Source organism: Penicillium canariense (genome assembly GCF_028826845.1).
Source record: "Penicillium canariense strain IBT 26290 chromosome Unknown utg000007l_segment0_segment0, whole genome shotgun sequence".
Taxonomy (NCBI): domain Eukaryota; kingdom Fungi; phylum Ascomycota; class Eurotiomycetes; order Eurotiales; family Aspergillaceae; genus Penicillium; species Penicillium canariense.
The window spans coordinates 265,207-283,655 of NW_026622734.1; the positions used below are offsets into that span (position 1 = coordinate 265,207).

The 18,449-nt window shown below is 48.1% G+C and overlaps 4 protein-coding genes across 4 annotated transcripts; 3 read left to right on the forward strand and 1 right to left on the reverse strand.

The window, feature by feature from the left end:
* Positions 1-183: 183 nt before the first annotated feature.
* Positions 184-1,110, forward strand: N7482_009126 (uncharacterized protein; the record flags this gene model as incomplete). Its single annotated transcript, XM_056691250.1, has 4 exons — positions 184-520; positions 585-622; positions 937-1,006; positions 1,058-1,110. 4 exons carry the CDS (start codon positions 184-186, stop codon positions 1,108-1,110), a joined length of 498 nt encoding a protein of 165 aa, XP_056538956.1.
* An 8,951-nt stretch (positions 1,111-10,061) lies between these two features.
* N7482_009127 (purple acid phosphatase family protein) lies at positions 10,062-11,626 on the forward strand (the record flags this gene model as incomplete). Its single annotated transcript, XM_056691251.1, has 2 exons — positions 10,062-10,197; positions 10,269-11,626. The coding sequence occupies 2 exons, from the start codon at positions 10,062-10,064 to the stop codon at positions 11,624-11,626; spliced, it is 1,494 nt and encodes a 497-aa protein (XP_056538957.1).
* Positions 11,627-14,435: 2,809 nt separating this feature from the next.
* Positions 14,436-15,686, forward strand: N7482_009128 (alpha-ketoglutarate-dependent dioxygenase AlkB family protein; the record flags this gene model as incomplete). The annotated part of the gene is made up of 1 exon (XM_056691252.1): positions 14,436-15,686. One exon carries the CDS (start codon positions 14,436-14,438, stop codon positions 15,684-15,686), a length of 1,251 nt encoding a protein of 416 aa, XP_056538958.1.
* Positions 15,687-16,207: 521 nt separating this feature from the next.
* On the reverse strand, positions 16,208-17,371 carry N7482_009129 (DUF3431 domain-containing protein; the record flags this gene model as incomplete). Its single annotated transcript, XM_056691253.1, has 3 exons — positions 16,208-16,265; positions 16,333-16,902; positions 17,058-17,371. 3 exons carry the CDS (start codon positions 17,369-17,371, stop codon positions 16,208-16,210), a joined length of 942 nt encoding a protein of 313 aa, XP_056538959.1.
* Positions 17,372-18,449: the final 1,078 nt, after the last annotated feature.

An 18,449-nucleotide genomic window follows, 5' to 3' on the forward strand; every position in this document is an offset into this window, starting at 1 on the left:
ATTCTACTGAGCCAAGTTCTGTCTAACTCCGTCATCATTAGTAATCGCGAGCAGGTGCAAATGGCGATCTTTACAAATCAGCCATTGATCGGGAATGCCTATAAAAAGGCCCGAGCAAAAGGTGGGAAGCACTATTCTGCCCTGAAACGAACCGATATTGAGCATTGGCACCAAATATCCACTATGAAGGAAAGATTCGTCGACAATGCCCTCACTGTCACTGTGCGGGATACCGAGATTCCCGCCCCGCAGCCGGGCCAGCTGCTGATCCGCGTGGTGGTGTCTGGCACCAACCCCAAGGACTGGAAGTTGCCCCACTGGTACCCAGATGTCGTATTGAACCAGGGTGATGATCCAGCAGGTTATATTGAGGCCGTGGGTGAAGGTGTACTCGGATTTAGGAAAGGAGACAGGGTGGCCGGTTTCCATCAGATCTTGACCCCTCATGGGAGCTATGCCGAGTATGCGATCGCCTGGGCGCACACAACCTTCCATGTACCAGAAAATATAAGCCTCGAGGGTGAGTATAGCCCGTTCTGGGCGTAGCGATGTGGTCTATCCTGGCTTATCTAACGGTCGATCAGAGGCGGCGACCATTCCCCTTGCTGCATTCACCGCGGCGGTGGGACTACACCAGCGATTGAAACTGCCACTGCCCTGGAACCCAACCACCGAGTCGCTGCCATTGCGAGGTCTACTTGCCCGTGACTTCCTCGTGCCTGTCACAGGCAAGGCATGTGACTTCCTCGTGCCTTCCTTTTTATTGAGAGCTCTCATGCAAACGGGCCCTATCTAGTTAGTCCAGTCACATGGCCGGGCGGCGTTTGTCGAGGATAAAGGCTTTCCATTTTTCCATCCACGAAAATTTCTTCTTCCTTCGTCAACTCCCCTCTCTCTCTATTGACCCTTTTCCTGTGACTGCACTTGAAATCACAGGCCTCGTTCACTTCCCTTCGATTTCAAGTGCACTTGAAATCACAGCCCCGACTCTACTCGTTGACCCCTAGTAAGTATATCTCTTTAACATACTAGTCAAAGTTTTCTAACTAAAGACTAGTCTATAAACCAATATGGAGCTTGAACACGCTGGCACACAAGAAACCTCTCTAGCAAAGCTCAACGGCCTAATATTCTTTACACGAATATCTTCGGGGTCCAAATCTTCATTAGATCGTTTAAAGAAATATGTTACGTACATACATCAGTATTAGACGGCAAACTTCGGCGATTTTTATAGATCCTATACTTACATATACGGTACACAAAGCGCTCGAGTACGGCTAAGTGTATAACATAGAATTACATTCATAGACTTTCTAGAGACGCTACAACCCGAGAGTCCGAATCCGAATATTCGGCCAGTTATAGAACTCGTTATCTCTACTAAGACCGGATTTCTTACAGATCTTCAATATTTTTATAAGGTATTCGAATAGCTTAATACGGTGGATTAGCGCTTCCGATTCTTCGATAATACCTCAAGCGAATTCACTCAAATCAACGTCTACAGTATTATTAAGCACTTCTACAACCGGCCTACGACCCTCGACGAGGATATATAGTATTTTATAGCCACACTTAAGATAGCAAACGATATACGGGTTATACTCTCTGGCCTAAAGCTAGGTCTCGGCCTACGTAGACGAAATAGGGCTAATACTCCCGATCGCCCAGAACTCGATCATTATGAGCGCTACAGAGTACGAGCAAGAAGGATCTAGGTCCGGGAATGCCTTATATACCCTAGGCAGTTTCTTATAGATAAAGAGTTCTATAGCTATACATCGATACATAGGCCAGGACTAGTCACTCTAGGACTAGTTACTCCTATATTACGGAACATTGACCATGATCCTAAGGGGAAGCCTATACGCTGTGCATTATATATATTCGAGAGTACATTTATTCGGGTTTGGCGATACTTAGGGTGTAGGCTAGAGACTAGCTCTTCGCGTACCTTCGATGGTCACCCCTCTATATACCGGAATAACCTAGGAAAGAAGTTAGGCCTTAACCTTTTTACTACCTAGCTAACGGATGCGGGTAAGATAACGCGGGCATTATTTGAATGCCGTATCTGCTTTAGCAGTATCTCTAAAGAACGAAATGCTCGGGACCACGTTCGCTAGGAGCACAATCTTAATACCGACGGGCACTATCTATACCATCAAGATGGTTTTAAGGTTATGTGCCCCGAGCCTAGGTGTGGATTCACATTCCAGAAGCTCTTCTCTTTAGCTGTGTATTGCCATCGATGGCACAGCTAGCAACCCGGTACGGCATTAGGGGAAGTTGAATACCGATCCTTCCTACTAGGTACCCCCAACGTGTTACGATCATGGAAAGAGCCAACTGGAAAGTAACCAGGTGCATTCACGAAACAACGAAGGTGAAGAAGGAAGAAACTACGGAGGCTCTGGTAACTATCTTGTAGAGAGCTCATGCAAATAGGCCCTATTAGGTTAGCTCGGTCGGGTGTTTCTATTACTCCGCGTCCATCAGGTGATCTCCGTCCATCGTTCTGTCATGCGTTATATAGCCCTCCTTTTTAAAGAGGCTCGCCCCGAGACTCTGGGATATTATCGTCGATATAGTTACTAACGAATTCGTCGACTTCTGCTGCAGCTAGCCAGATCTATAGGTTCTTTAGGGGTCCGGGGGAGTTAGGGTATCGTCGGTAGAAATCTATCAGTTTCAGCGGCGTATTTTTAAAGTCGGCTGCGTAATACTAAGCGTCGTCTTTATCGTAGCCTAGCTACTTAACCTTATACTGTAGCTTTCGGTAGTGTAGGCGTAACCGTAGGACCTCTTCGACTTCCTATTCTTGCTGATTATTGACTAGGACTAGCGGTAGAGGATCTTCGATCTAACCTAGTAAGGGATCGGTCTTCGATATACGGCGTAGCTTATTTAGCGTAAAGACTAGGTATACCTTAATAGATAGGGGTAGCTCGAGCCTAAATATATAGCCTTCTTTAGCGATGATCTTATACGGCCCGCTGGCTTAGTCCGATAGCTTCTAGCTTAGGCGGTCTAGTCCCTAATAGCGTATAGTAATATAGACTATATCTCCTACGTCGAAATCTACCTCGCGGCGGTGTTTATTCGCCTATATACGTTAGAGCCCTTATACGTAGTCGATTACTTTAGTAGTCTCTTTCTAGATTCGTTCGATTTGTTCTATAAAGTTTTATATATTACTAGTTAATTACGGCGAAAGAGAAGCGTCGGTAGGTAGGTCCTAATCGAATAATATTCTAGGCTCGTATCCTCTTTCTATAAAGAAGGGGGACCTTTTCGTCGAGTCTTAGCGTAGCGCAGACGTAGCGAAGTTAATTATCGGTAGCTATTCGGACTAGTTATCTTAGTGCTTATTAACTATTATCCTTAGTCGTTAGGCTATCTATTAGTTAGCTATCTCGGTCTGGCCGTCGGTCTACGGGTAATAAGCGGTAGATAGCTTACGCTTAATATAAAGAATTCGGCAGAACTTAGTCTAGAACGCCGATATAAACTATCCTCTACGGTCCGATATAATTAAGTTAGGTATACCTACCTATCGGAAGAGATATATAATAAATAATCGAGCTATTTCTACGGCTGTAGTCGTCTTATAATAGGGGATAGAGGCCTAGCGTTTACTAAAGCGATAGTATACTACGAATACTACGTCGTAGCTATGCTTATCCTTAGGGAATATCCGGAAATCTATTATAATATACTACTATAGCCGATCGGGGGTAGGGAGTAGTTATAATAACCCTAGGGGTCGGTCTCTCTATATCTTTATCTACTTATAAATTCGATAATTATCTACGTATCGTTCGACGTCGGTTACCTAGTTAGGCTACTAGTAGCAACTTAAGAGAAGGGCCTTTATTTTAGTCTTACTAGGATACGTAGTATATAGTTAACGATAGACCTTATTAAGTAGATACACCCTAAGGTCTCCGTTATCTAGTACTACTAGTCTTCCTTCGTAGAGTAAAAGACTATCTCTTATCTCCTAATATCTATCCTCCCTTATTCTTACCTAGTTTCGGTTTACGTCGAGGGAGGGATAAGTCTGATTAGTATAGAGAATACGTACGACTACCCTAGTTATATCGGAGATAGTCTAGGATCCGTCGTCGGGGTTTATTATCGTTACCGGAGCGATTCTAGCTAGAGGGGGTTAAGGGTTATTATTATCGGGATATATACCTTATTCGAGGTACTCGTACAGGAGGAGGATTTAGTTCTGCCTATTATAAGTACTAGGGTCTTTTCGTAAGAGGATATTAGCGATAATATTTCGCTTTCCTATAAAGTAGCGTATTAGGAAGTGAAATCTCGACAGGAATTCTCCCTAACGCGCCTAACGGGCGTTTAGCTTCTTTATAGTTATAAAATATTAAAGCGACTAATAGTTAGAGAAGATACTAAATCGGTTATCCCGTTATAGTCCCTCTAGCTCCGCTCTCTAAAGATTAAGGGCCTTAATAATTATAAATATTTTATAGTTATATATATCCTATCGCTACTCCGTAGTAGTTAGTTTTAACGAATAGAAATAGATAGGGTACTAATAGCTATTAGGCTAGAGCTATAAGAGGACTCCTCCGATATACCTATCTAATATGTCGGTCTTAATCTTTATAGGGGCCGATATATCGTAGTAAGCTAATACCGGAGCTATTATTATTATCTTCTTAAGTTCTTAGAAGGCTTATTTATACTATACGCTTTACTCGAATAGCGTTTTATCCTCGGTAAGGCGATTTAGTAGTTTTATAATCCGACTATAGTTCTTTACGAATCGTCGATAGAACCTATAGAATCCTAGGAAAGATCGTACCCCGCGAACTATAGTAGGCTACTGCTAGTCGACGATTACTGTAATCTTTTCCGGATTAATCTTAATACTATTAGTACCGATAATAAAGCTAAGGAACCGGGTTATCTGCGTATAAAACTCGTATTTACTTAGGCTTACCTATAGTCCGGCTTCTCGAAACTTTTAAAGTACCTTCTTGATATATTCGATATATTCCTCTATCGTTTCGCTATAGATTAGGATATTATTGATAAAGGCGGTAGTAAAGTCGTCGAGGTATCTACTAAGAGTTATATTAATAAACTACTAGAACGTAGCGGGTCTATTCGTTATTCTAAAGGGTATTACTTTATACTTATAGGACCTATATTATATATAGAAGGTAGTAAGGTCTTCTAAGTTAGGATCTATATAAATTCTATAAAATCCTTACCGGATATCTAACTTTATAAAGTATCTAGCCTTATCTAGCCGTTAGAAGATCTTATTAATTAGTAGAATTAGATAATAATCTTTCTTCGTAATCGAGTTAAGCTTACGGTAATCGACGTAAAACTAGAGTCCTCCGCCGGGCTTCCGGACTATTAAGATTAGGGAAGTATAGGGGGCCTTACTTTCTTCGATAAACTCTTATATAAGGTTCTTTATAATATAGGTCTTAGCCGCCTAAAGCTCTTTTTCTAATTATTTATAGAGCGGGCAGTATCTAGGGGTTAGGCCTTCCTCGAGGACGATTCGATAGTCGGTAAACTCTCGGTATAGTAGTAGTATATCGGAGTCTTACTATAAAAATATATCGGTATACTTATAATATTCTTTAGGAATAATATACTTTATCTTACGTTCTTCTAATTAACGCTCGTATTATTTATTCTCTAGGATCCGGTTAATCTCCTCGAGTAAGGTTAGAAAGACTTCGCTACTACCCCTTTATATATATCGGTAGAATCCTATAGCACTAATTATTATAATAGCTTCTAATAGGGGGGTATAGATCTAAGGAGTTAGTCATTATCTTTCTAAAGAAGAACGGGGTTATACCTCCTTTAGTATACGCTCTATTTTAGCTAGTATACTCTTATAGTCTTCGGCCGTAGTCTTTATCGGCTTATATTATAGTAGGCGATCGATCTTTTTAAAAAGCTAGTCGTATCGATCGGTATCTCGTTAGTGATTAGGATTAGGCCGTTATAAGATCGTCCGGGGGAGGATAGTAGATAGCTAACTAGCTACTTTATCCTATAGGCTCTGTTCTTCCGGCTAGATTAATCAGCGCTTTACGCAGTCGGGAAGGACCTTATACTCTATAAACTACTCGCGTCTAAGGATTAGGTCGTACTTACTAAGATTAGCGACTAATATTAGTAAGCGGCGTTATATATAGCTATTAATTATTAGTATTAGTTTAATAGTATAAGTAATCGGCTTTCTAAGGTAGTTATTAAACCCTCGGGTCGGTACCTCCTTTTCTAGCCGTATTACTAGTTACCTAAAGGCCTTCGCGGCCTATAGGGCTAATCGGGTATCGATATATATAAATCTATCTACTCTAGTATTACTAAGCGCAGAAATCGAGAATAAATATCTATTATAGGCTATTTAGATATTAAAAGATAAATTATTTCCTCTTCCTAATAACTTCTATAGATTCAGCGCGAAAAGTGATAAAGTTATACTACCTAGGAAGGAGACTTTCCCTAGGCTTAGGTATTTCCCGATTTAGGGGTATTAGTAGTAGTAGGGGCTTCGTAATCGGCGAGTTTTTTAGTAGTATCGATCGAAGCGACGGTTATCGGCTTCTTCGGGTAATCGTATAAGGTATATCCTTATTCGTAATATTTAAAGCATCGACCTTCCTTTAGGTAGATCGCTCGTTCCTCTACGGTTATTAGTTTATAAGCCGGAGTAGTACCCTTACGCTTAATAAAAGGGGATAATATAGGGCGTCTACGTAAAGCGGTAGTCGTAGCTAAGCCTAAGGCTAATCTAGAGACGGTTACGGCCGCTTAGGTATAACGAGATTCTTTCTACTTATAAAATAAGCTTAGATTTAGGGCTATACGCTAGTAGATAGTAATAAACCTCTTAAAGCTAACGTCTAGATTATCGAGTAGGTATATCGTCTAGGTCTAGAGTATTAGTAGTAGCTTACTATAAAGATCGTAGAGTTAGTTTTACTTAGGCTACTAAGCCTTTTTAGCTAAGCGAGAGAAATTAGTAAGGAAGTCGCTAAAATTATCCTTAGGCTTTATAGTTAGGTAGATATATTTATAGAGTGCCTCTGTAGCTCGGTTTAGATTTAAGAAGATACTCTCGAGATACTTAATTATATCCTCTACGTCGCCGTATAGGTTAGACGCTCTATCTCTTATTCGGGGACTAATATAGAGTAAGGCCTTACCCTCGGTACGGCTCGAAATATAGTAGATTCGGTCGGACGGAGTTAAGTAGTAGTTAGCGTTACTACGTAGCTTATATCGAATCTAGTTTACTTACTAGTCGAAGCGTACGGTCTTACTATCGCTAAAGAGAGGGGGGTCGGGGAGTTTCGCGGTACGGCGAGATATAGCTATTAGGGACTCGTAGGTCGATAGACGGTCTTACCTACGCTCCTATAGGTCGATAACCTTTATAGCGAGCTAACTAGCCCTTAGGGTAATAGTCTTAAGATCCCGTTATATCTCCCTATATTTAGTATTTATAGTATCCCGCTAGTTAGTAAGAGTTCGAATTTCGCGGTACTCTCGGCGGAGGAGGTTAAGGAGTTATTTAGGCGTATAATTCTTAATAAAATTAAGGTCAAGATCCCTCTTAGAGGGGAAAAAGATCGGTTTATCTAGTCCCTACTATCCGGTAGGTTCGGCGCTAGCGATTTTATTATTATCGCTATTTGTTTCGTACTCTCCGGCTAGGTTCTCTAGGGTCTAGTCGTAAGGCTTATTAGCCGCAGTGCTCTGACGGCGTCGGATCGTTAAACGGGATCGTACTATAATGTCGGCTTATCTTAGTAGGGGAAGGTTCGGTTCGGTTCGGTTAGAATCGTTCAGGATTCGTCGGTTTCGGTTTAGGGTAGGGCGTCGCTCTAAGTGAGACGGTGACAGCGTGCTGTCTATATCTGTATAACTCAAAGATGACAGGAAAGGGTGAAAAAGGACCTTCGTTGTATGTTACGATCATGGAAAGAGCCAACTGGAAAGTAACCAGGTGCATTCACGAAACAACGAAGGTGAAGAAGGAAGAAACTACGGAGGCTCTGGCAACTATCTTGTAGAGAGCTTATGCAAACAGGCCCCATTAGGTTAGCTCGGTCGGGTGTTTCCATCACTCCGCGTCCATCAGGTGATCTCCGTCCATCGTTCTGTCATGCGTCACACAACGACCCCCTTATCGTACTAGGGCCTGCTATCGTATTAGGCCCTACAAGTATGCAGCAAGAAGTTCCAGAGACTCCCGAGGCACTACTTTCTCCACCTTCCACCTCGAGCCTATCTACACCGTGTAAATAAATCGGGCAAATAGAATGCCCGTATTCCCCTGGCTTGCCTTCTCGCATATTATTAAACTTTTACTTACGGCCTGGCAAAGTCTACCCTGACTCCGTGGATTTGTACGAGGTTAACGCCTACTTCTGATGCTGGCTGGAATATACCTTTTTACCTTGCCTTTATAATCTACACTCTAGGTATTAGATAGTCATTATATTATTCTAGTATGACTATTTTCTTTTACTTTTCCCTATAGGATTCAACGGTGCTTCCTGCAGTGTGTCGTCCCCAAAAGCCTGTTATATAAGCCGCTACCGCGACAATCTTACTAAGTAAGATTGTCCTCGGACCTTTTTAGTCTATGTAAATCGTCATGTGAAGAGTAGCGGCTTCCGATTCCACATCGGCTTGATTCAGGCCCATGTAAACGACCCCAGTGAGCTATGGTCGACGTCCGCCGCGAGCCGCCAGCTTAGACACGTGGACTGTCGCTGGAACTGGCTACTATTGCGTAGGATCGCCCACGGTACGCGAGTACTTTAATCTACGCGAATCTGCCGGTTGACGTGCCTTGCGGTTTGATTTCCGGTCTGCTGATCTGCTGAGACCCCCTCGTTCGAGTCCACTGGATTCGCACTTGGTCGATCGAACCAAAGTCACCTCCGTTCACGCTGGCCCAACAGCAAACAACTTGATCGGAGAGCGGGAGTTTGGCGCTGCCTTTGCAACATTCATCGGGCGCGGCTTAGCCCAGGGATGGTTCTCAGGACATCCGCATGAGGTGCGCCCGGGCGGATTGAATGGACTCGCGGGGGCATTACAAGACCTGGAGGCGGGTAAGGCGTCTGGAGTGAAATACGTGGTGCGGATCGCGGAGACCGACGGCGTGAATAAGTGAACATCCACTTGGGCAGCTAGTTCACAGTGGAGGTGATCTGCACTGCTTCGTAGACCTGGGCCGCACTTTCCGGATGTGTGTCTGCGGGAACTCCGTGCTGGCAGCGGAGAGCAAAAGGGGCCGTTGGCACTAGCTTCGTCACGCTAATGCGGGCTGCCCTGAAGGCGCCAGTACGGCGCCGGCCGTCGACACGCGTTCTAAATTGCTTCCAGGAGAGTGGAACAATCAGAAGCAGGGAATTATTCAGACAGTCCCCGGAATATTCAGAAGCATAGCTAGTTCCGGTTCAACCAAGTGGAATGAAGATGTAAGGTCGAAGCTCAAGCCAGGCAACGATTCACAATTGTCGTACCGTCCACGTGCCAGGAACGGGCGAGGAACGTGGTGGAAACGTGCCATCAGCCGGCGAATACGCAACCTCCGACTCCCGGAAGCTTATCGCGAAGCGAGCTTGGCGTATCGTTAGGGGACAGTTAGTGCGTACTTAGTGTACACTTGTTGCTGATCGAAGGTGGACCTCGGGGGATTTCTAGGAATTATGTCTTGCCGTAGCTGATTCTCTTGCCCGTTGGGGTATCCCTACTCGATCGAGCTGTGCTTGCTTGCATACCTGCGCGCCACAGCGTCGATCGGCATGAATCAAGTAGCCCTTGCGAACGTGGGTTTCCTATTCTGAATGATTGGCTTCGCCGATCTGCATCTGGCAACGGTCCTAGTGATCTCAGTGGTCACGATGGCCTGGTCACCGCACGCCCACTATTAACCTATACAGCCCTTCAATCGACATAACTCTCAAGATGCGACTTCCAAAAGACAGGTATACTTTTGACTATCTCAGTCGTCTACCAGATACTTGCCCACCATGGTCGGGTCGACATCCTTCGTCAAGGCCTTGCCCTTGCTAGCGGTCTCTGCTTTCGCTGGCGTAAACTATCCCACCATTCCCAGTGACCTGACAACCCCCTTCCAGCAGCGTCTAGCTGTCTATGGTCTAAATGGTATGACCTACGTTTGATATGCAACACATATCACCCTATTTTAAATTGATAGAGCTAAAACCTAGCAATAGCGGTCTCCGTGGGTTGGAACACCTACGAGCAACTCAACCAGAGCTGCGTCCTCTACGGTACCTCGGCTGATGGCCTGAGCTCACGCTCCTGCTCAACTACCTCCAGCACTTACGCTACCTCACGAACCTGGTCCAATGCCGTGGTATTGACCGGCCTCACCCCCGCCACGACATACTACTACAAAATCGTGTCTGGCAACTCCAGCGTGGAGCATTTCCTCAGCCCCCGCGCACCCGGCGACAAGACTGCTTTCAGCATGGATGTGGTCATTGATCTGGGCGTGTACGGCAAAGACGGCTTCACCACCTCCTCCAAAAAGAAGGACACCATCCCCGTAGTCGAGCCGGAGCTGAACCATACCACGATCGGCGCTCTCGCACGGACAGTCGACGACTACGAGATCGTCATCCACCCAGGCGACTTCGCCTACGCCGATGACTGGTACCTCAAATTCTCCAACATCCTGCAGGGCAAGGAGGCATACCAAGCGATTCTAGAGCAGTTCTACGACCAATTGGCGCCGATCGCCGGCCGCAAGCTCTACATGGCCAGCCCAGGCAACCACGAGGCCGACTGCTCGGAAATCCCTTATCTGAACGAATTGTGCCCCGAGGGCCAAAAGAACTTCACGGACTTCATGCACCGCTTCGAGAAGACCATGCCCTCTCCATTCGCGTCATCCTCATCCAACACGACTGCGCAAGCCCTCGCCGCCAAGGCGCGCAGCTACGCCAACCCACCATTCTGGTACTCCTTCGAGTACGGCATGGCTCACATTGTCATGATCAACACAGAAACCGATTTCCCCGACGCGCCAGATGGTACGGACGGCTCCGCCAACCTGGACAGCGGGCCCTTCGGCAAGCCGAACCAGCAGACCGATTTCCTGAAGGCAGATCTTGCCAGTGTAGACCGCACCATCACGCCCTGGGTCATCGTGGCCGGCCACCGACCGTGGTACAGCACGGGTTCGGGCAACGGGTGCGACTCTTGCCAGGCGGCGTTCGAGGACATCTTCTACCAGTACGGCGTCGACCTCGGCGTGTTCGGCCATGTGCACAACTCGCAGCGCTTTGCACCGGTGTACAACGGAACAGCTGACGCGAACGGTATGAAGGATCCCAAGGCGCCGATGTATATTGTTGCCGGCGGACCTGGCAACATTGAGGGGTTGAGCTCTGTGGGCACCAAGCCGGATTATACCGAATTTGCGTATGCGGATGATTATAGCTATGCTAAGATCAGCTTTGTGGATGAGCAGAATCTGCAGGTCGACTTTTACCAGTCATCCACTGGGGACCTTTTAGATTCGAGCACGCTGTATAAGAGCCATGCGACTCAATTTGTCCAGCAGTAGGCAGGACTTTTTGCAGTGTGCGTTGTGGAGGGCATGATGGCGACGATACTTGCATGAAACGGAAATAGGGATCGTCTGTTTATGTTGGGTAATGTACATGAACAGGGTATTTTGATTGTTGTCCGATTGAAAATTAGCCGACTCGGAGCGCGTCAATAACGGTATTTTTTAGCTCTTACGGTTCTATTTCAAGTCCACAATCAACCAATTTCCCAGCCGTGATCGATGTCACAAATACCAGTGCCCAAATTGGAAAGGGCACGACCCGATAGGAAAATTGCCCCATTCCACAGCCGATGGACCGGTAGCGAAGCACCATGGCGCTGGTCACTTCACGAAAAGGCTAACAAGCCAAGTCCCACTAACAGGCCACAAAATACACGGATCAACGTCGAAATTCTCGAGTTATTCTTTCTCAAGGACTGGATAGGATCGCTATGAGGTTTCCTCGGAATTTGAAAAGCTCAATTGGAAGATAGTTCGGACCGGCTGTCCGACCGGCGCTCACCGCACGCCCTCCATTCGAACCAAGGGGCATAAATCCGCATAATGAGTTTGATTGGCTCGTCAGAAATACGGCAGTCTGTCAACAAAGACCTTGGACACAATTCTCGCCAGAGCGCTTTCTTTTTCCAAGATAGCCCTCCTCCGACTCTTCACTCTGGGCAGAAATTCAACGTCAAAACAGTTGTCGCATATCCAAGCTCGCACCAGGTGTTGCAATCGTGTGAGCTCCCCACTACGGCTGTCCATCTATCATTAAGACGCGCGGAGAACGACTCGGCGACGAATCTGCTAAGGGGAAATTTGACCTCAACTCTTACCCAAAGTGATTGCGCCCTGCACTGGCTTGCCGACTTCGATGGCATCTATGTTCAAAACCCCGGAAGATATCGATTGAGAGCTTTACTCGGAGTCACCTCCGGAATGGGTATCACTATTGCAGAGAATGTTGACTCCGACATATTCGAAATCGTGGTTTGAGGTACCTGTCATCCACCGAACGGCTCGATAGAATCTTTTTTCCGCCGCACTCTCATCACAAGAAGAATATTTCGATTTTGAAACACTGTAACCATATTACTTCACATTCCACATCTACCATAGGGCTTAGAGGGAAAGGCACTAATCGGATTTACTAAACCAGACAGGCGACAATTAAGTTATAGTTAAGATTCCTTTCTCCAACAACGGTAGCAAGAATATGTGTGAAGCTTAAATTCCAGGTTGGGATTGAACTATCGAAGGGGCGAATCAAGTCCCGGTGTGGAACCAGTGCTAACCGGACTATCGGTATATCCTATATGATGTACGAATCAGGAGCAGATAAAATTCTCGTTAAGTCCCACCGCCACGTACAAAGCTACCTTCGTTTCCCTGTCCGTTTTCGTGGACCCCACGTATTGGGCTGGTGTTTAATTACAGGTTTGCACTTTCTTGCTGGGCCACACACATGATCACGCTCGCTGTCTGCTGGATCGCCGAGGAACGAATTAAAATGCAAGGTTTCGTGGTGGGTAGTGGAGGATATGCTCTTGGCATTTTGTGGAGATTATACGCCCACGTTAGCCTAACACTAGGAGATTTGGGTAAAACGGCAACTTATATTACACCGGCTAACTGACCATACACCGGTGCCAACTCTAATATTTCTGCACAGCACGCAGCTTGGGCTGTTCAATCGCATTCTCGGAGACTCTATTTATGCGCAAGTTACCAATAGTTTGGCGGTACAAAGACTCGTCCACGGATTTTTCGCCCGTGATAATGCGGCTCCGGACATAATACGCGCTTGATAAAAATAAGTATTTGCCGTTCACCCAGCCTTTGCTAGCTATAATGCTAGCCTCAGAGGCAATTTAGTTAGCAAATTAAAAGAGAAAATATTCGATCTAGCTAAGGGGGATACACAAAAAGTCCGAATTACGAGGATTTGTGGAGCCTTCCGGCTCCTGTCCGGTGGGCCGAGAAGGCAATGTAACCCTCTGTTCAGGCAAATGTCAGGCTGAAGACTACAGCCAGACTTTGCTGGCCGTAATTATAGCCTTTTTTTCAAGACTTGGTCCGACACTGATATTCGGCCTGAGTGGTTTGGCTAGAGAGAATCCATGCATCCCAGTTGCTGGTGGTTGTGAAGTCCAAGTCCAATTTTCCAGGAAATGTCTACCTTGTTAGTCCATACTGTGTGTTCACTGTTCCTCAGACAATAACTGGGGTGGGATTCTCTGCGGCTGAGGAGGAGGCTTGGAAGGCGTTGATCGAGAATTCTTTTTGAAACACTCCGTTCCGAAATGTGTATCACAGCCATGCATCCAACCAACGATTTCTGGAGAAGGGCGCTCGGAAAAAGCAAACGGTGTATAACACCCAATAAAACGCATCTAGAGATGCATGAAAGCCGGCCCTCGGGTTCTTACCCGTCAAGGCTGAACGTGCAGCCAACCACTAAGCGATCAGCACCGACCAGGACAACAAATAGATATCACCAAACTATACCACTTATATGCATGGCCCACAATGAAGAAAAGGGCAGTCGCGGCATGTTGAAGATAGCATCGAGCATAGTAGCTTGAACAACCACTAACTACTGCTGAAGCCTAGAGGCAGACAAATGCCAAGGTCCAGCCGAATCGGGAAGTCATAGATCGGATCGCCACGCAGGTCCACTCGGCATGACATCACCCGGCAAGCTTTATTTTTCTCGCGTCTACTCCGTACATCTGGAGACCACACCCCCAGCAAACCCAGAACGCGTCTGTCAAACCAGGTCCCAGGCTCTTCACTAGCCCACCCCTCCGGGCCCCATGCAATGGCAAAACGCACGCTAGACGCCTTCTTCAAACCAACCCCTAGCACCACCGCGAAACGAGCCAAGCCAGACCCGGCCACAACACCGCCAACCGAGGACACAGGGCTCCCAGACACACACACCAGCTACCCAATTGCAATTCCACAGCTTCCGTCTCATATTTCCGTCAGCCTCACACATGGCACACCAGCGAAACAGCCGCGCCGCATCACCAACCAGCCAGACCTGGACCTGCTCTACTTCCAGCCATACATAGCGCGAGCAACCGCCAACGAGCTCTTCAAGTTCCTGCGCCGCGAATTGCCCTTCTACCGCGTGCAGTACAACATCAAGCGCGGTGGAGTCGAGACACAAATCAACACGCCACGGTACACGACTGTCTTCGGGGTCGACGAGACGGCACGATTCATTCCTGCCTGTAGCGTGAAAGGCGCCGACCAAGACCATGACCAAGCCCAAGACCAAGACCAAGACCAAGACCAAGACCAAAACACATCCCCATACTCCGAGGCAACCTTCCCCGACGCGGCACAAGATGCAAACAGCCCAGTCCTCGTCGACGCACAATCGCACGCCCCCGTCCGCAGCACCAAGTACCAATACCCACCCCGCCCGATCCCAACCTGCCTCAGTCACCTCCAATCCCGCGTTGAAGCCGTAACAGGCGCCAAATACAATTTCTGCCTAGTGAACTACTACGCCAGCGGCAATGACAGCATCGCGTTCCACTCCGACGACGAGCGGTTTCTTGGGGGCGCGCCGAATATTGCCTCGTTGAGTTTGGGCGGCGAGCGTGAGTTTATTATGAAGCATAAACCGGAGTCGGAGGGGTCGCAGGCAGGGACGAGGATGGGTGGTGGTGATTGTGGTGGGATTGCAACGCTGCCATTGAGTTTGAGTGGCCGTCACACAAGCACGACCACGCCACTACATCTCCAGAGTGGACATGCAAATTCCACTCCCGTCCTACCGCAAGCACAACAGCTCAAAATACCGCTGTGCTCCGGCGACATGGTTGTCATGCGAGGCCCGACACAATCGCATTGGCAACACAGCATCCCGAAACGCAAAGGGCGAGCAGGGGATGCAGTGCGCGGGCGGATTAACATTACCTTTCGGCGGGCCGTTATACCGGCGGGCACGAATAATTACTATCATTATAATGTTGGATGTGGACCGGTGTGGCGATGGAATGAGCAGAGGGGGGAGATAGTGCAGACGGAGAAGGGAGAGTTGGAGAACATAGAGTAAATGGTAAAGAAGACAAAAGTCTGTTCATATACAAAGCCGCCGTCAGTATCTCATCAGCATCACCAAACCACCCCGCGAACCAAATAAGCATCCCCACAAAGAAACATAGCCGTGTAGCGTGCAACATGTAGCAATCGCCGAAGCCATGCATACATTCCAGCTTAGGTTCAAGTGCGATCGCGAAACTCCATGTACATGGCTCCCAAATGAATAAACAGCGAATCAAGTCATCATATGCACTGACGGTTCATAGAACGCCCCGTTCCTTTTTCCCGTCTGGACTGGAGTAATATTCCGTCAGATGGGTAGCGAGAGAGGGACGGCAAAGACCAGAACGTAAAAACGTGAAAGTAAATAAATATCCCCTCCCATCAAGAAGAATGAATAAAAAAAGTACATGTGAAGAAGGCTTGATCTTATGGAATACAAAACCGGATGTAAAGAAAAGGATGGGAGGGCAGAATCGAAGGGTCCCTGGACGGAGTAGAGTCCAGTTGGGTACGGTTAGGAGGGAGGATTGATTAAATCACGACCTCCTCGCCATAGACGTCGGCGTAGCACTGGTAGACATCGGGGCAGCTGGGTCAGGTCAGTACAAGTTCCAATGTGAATCCCACCAGGGTGGAGTTATGCGCCTGTCACTCACAAGATCGGGTCCTTGCCGAAGATTATGTGCCACGAGTACTCCATGATGTTGGCAGTTACCTCGTCCGCCAAGTCATTATTCAGCACCCAGTTATACATGCGCTGGTAATCGCTCAGCGGGCGCTGGAGCACCTGGTCGCGGGACACAGCGAATTGGGAGCAGCACGGCGCGCCAATTTTCTCAGGAACGTTGCTATTGCCGAACAGCTCCTCCCAGGCCTGCGCGTAGTGATTCTCGCCCGTGTCGCCAGGCGTCGGGGGATTGCGGAAGGGCTGCATTTCCGCCGGACAGCCCGGCGACGTTTGGCAGCGCAAACTGACATATCCCTCAGCCAGGACAAATTCGCGTTGCAGGGCGCGCACGGAGTCGACGTTGCTGTAGTCCATGGTGTCGGTGTGCCAGCCGGCGGGCCAGCCGTCGCGGTGGGAGTGGAGGAAGATCATGACGGGGGGAAGGTCATCATAGTGGTCAACGAGGAATTGGAGATAGGGCAGGGCCTCGCGACCCTTGTTCACGGGGGTGTGTGCGGGCACCGAGGTGTCGTCGACAGTGTAAATGAAATTGCGCCATCTGGGAAGCGGGTTCGCGTCAGCCTAGTCTTAGATTTTGGGTCTGGCCAAGCCGACTGGCGGCCGAAACGGGGGATTCTGAACGTCCACGACCCCCTAAAAACAGCGCCCTGGCTGAGACACCAATTAAACCATTTCGCCCAAGATATCACTTACTCGGCCAATTCCGCGGAAACCCAGGCGGTGTCTTCCTCGCGCAGTTTGCCCATGACAATAATGCCCTCATTCGGGACCTCGATGGGGGTGTTTTGGTAGGTTAGGACAGCGGCATTGTTGGTCCCAGTGCCCCATTTTCGGCGGGCAGCATGTGCTTGCTCGGATTGGGGCCGCAGTGCCGCGCGGAAAGATGTGGTGTCGAATTGCCAGAAGGCCTTGGGGCTTTGTTTGCCTGTGTCGAAGCGGCGGTTGAGAAGAACGAGGGTAAAGATGATGAGCGCGGCGGCTGAACCGACTCGAAGTGATAGCCTCATGGCATGCCGTGGTCCACTGTGCGCGCCGGGAAAGGAGCTCGAGGTGGAGGTGTGGTGGAGGGGAAAGAAAGGAGAGAGGGAGGAGAATACGGCGCGATTGTCAAGAGCGGAGGCGGAGCCCCATACGGCGGCGGAGAGGGAGGAGAGTTGTCGCAACGGTGAGCAGCAATTGCAGAGACTCGAAAGTCGAAGATGCCAGTAACAGAAAGTTTGTCAAAAGGACACGGAGAAATTGGAAGGAAAACAGAAAAAAATAGCGAGCCAAAAAGGCAGGCACCGCCAGATTGCGAGACAGGCCCAAACTGCATCCTTCGGGCCAGTACCGGGGGCCTTTGTGTGATTGAGGGCCTGTGATTGGTGGGGCGGAGAGTGCTGGGCGCGATGCACGGCCGATCCAAGTACCCCCAATGTACTTTTCGGTATAGTGCACCCTGAAAAGTACTTCTCCACTACCTACTTATCTGCCGATCAGGTCCCGATGTGACCAGCTGTCGCGCCCCTGGAACCCCTCAACCTCAAACCGATCCTTCTTGACCGACGATCGGTACTCCCGCGCTGCTTAGCGGAAATTACTAATCCGAAGTACGCTGTACCACCCTCTACATAGGGGCCTGGATCGACTTCACCAGGGACCGACCCTATTGAATTGCGATGCCCTATCTGATCATGCACCAACCACACCCACGCCTGGTATATTTACATCTGAATGGGGACATGACTAACCCTCCGCTGCAAGGAGCCGTGTCGTGCAGCCTTTCCGCGTCCACCATCCACTCACCGGCTACATGTCATGACGGGCCCTGACGCCAGGGGGAATGCGACATTCCTCACAATAATCATCCGATGGTCGCGCTGATGTCAACTTACCCGAGACGGTGCCTAAAGAGGACGGAACACAGTAGGGTGGTTGCTCTACCACGATCACGGTCGCTTCACAGCCTCCGAAGACGAGGGCATCCTGCGAGAGGAGTAAAGTAATCCCAAAAGGACTGAACCCAGCGATCCGTCATTCGTTAGTGGAGCGCCAGACAGTCTCAACTGCCCCCCGGTCGGCGCGATACGGAAGATCTGTGCGAGC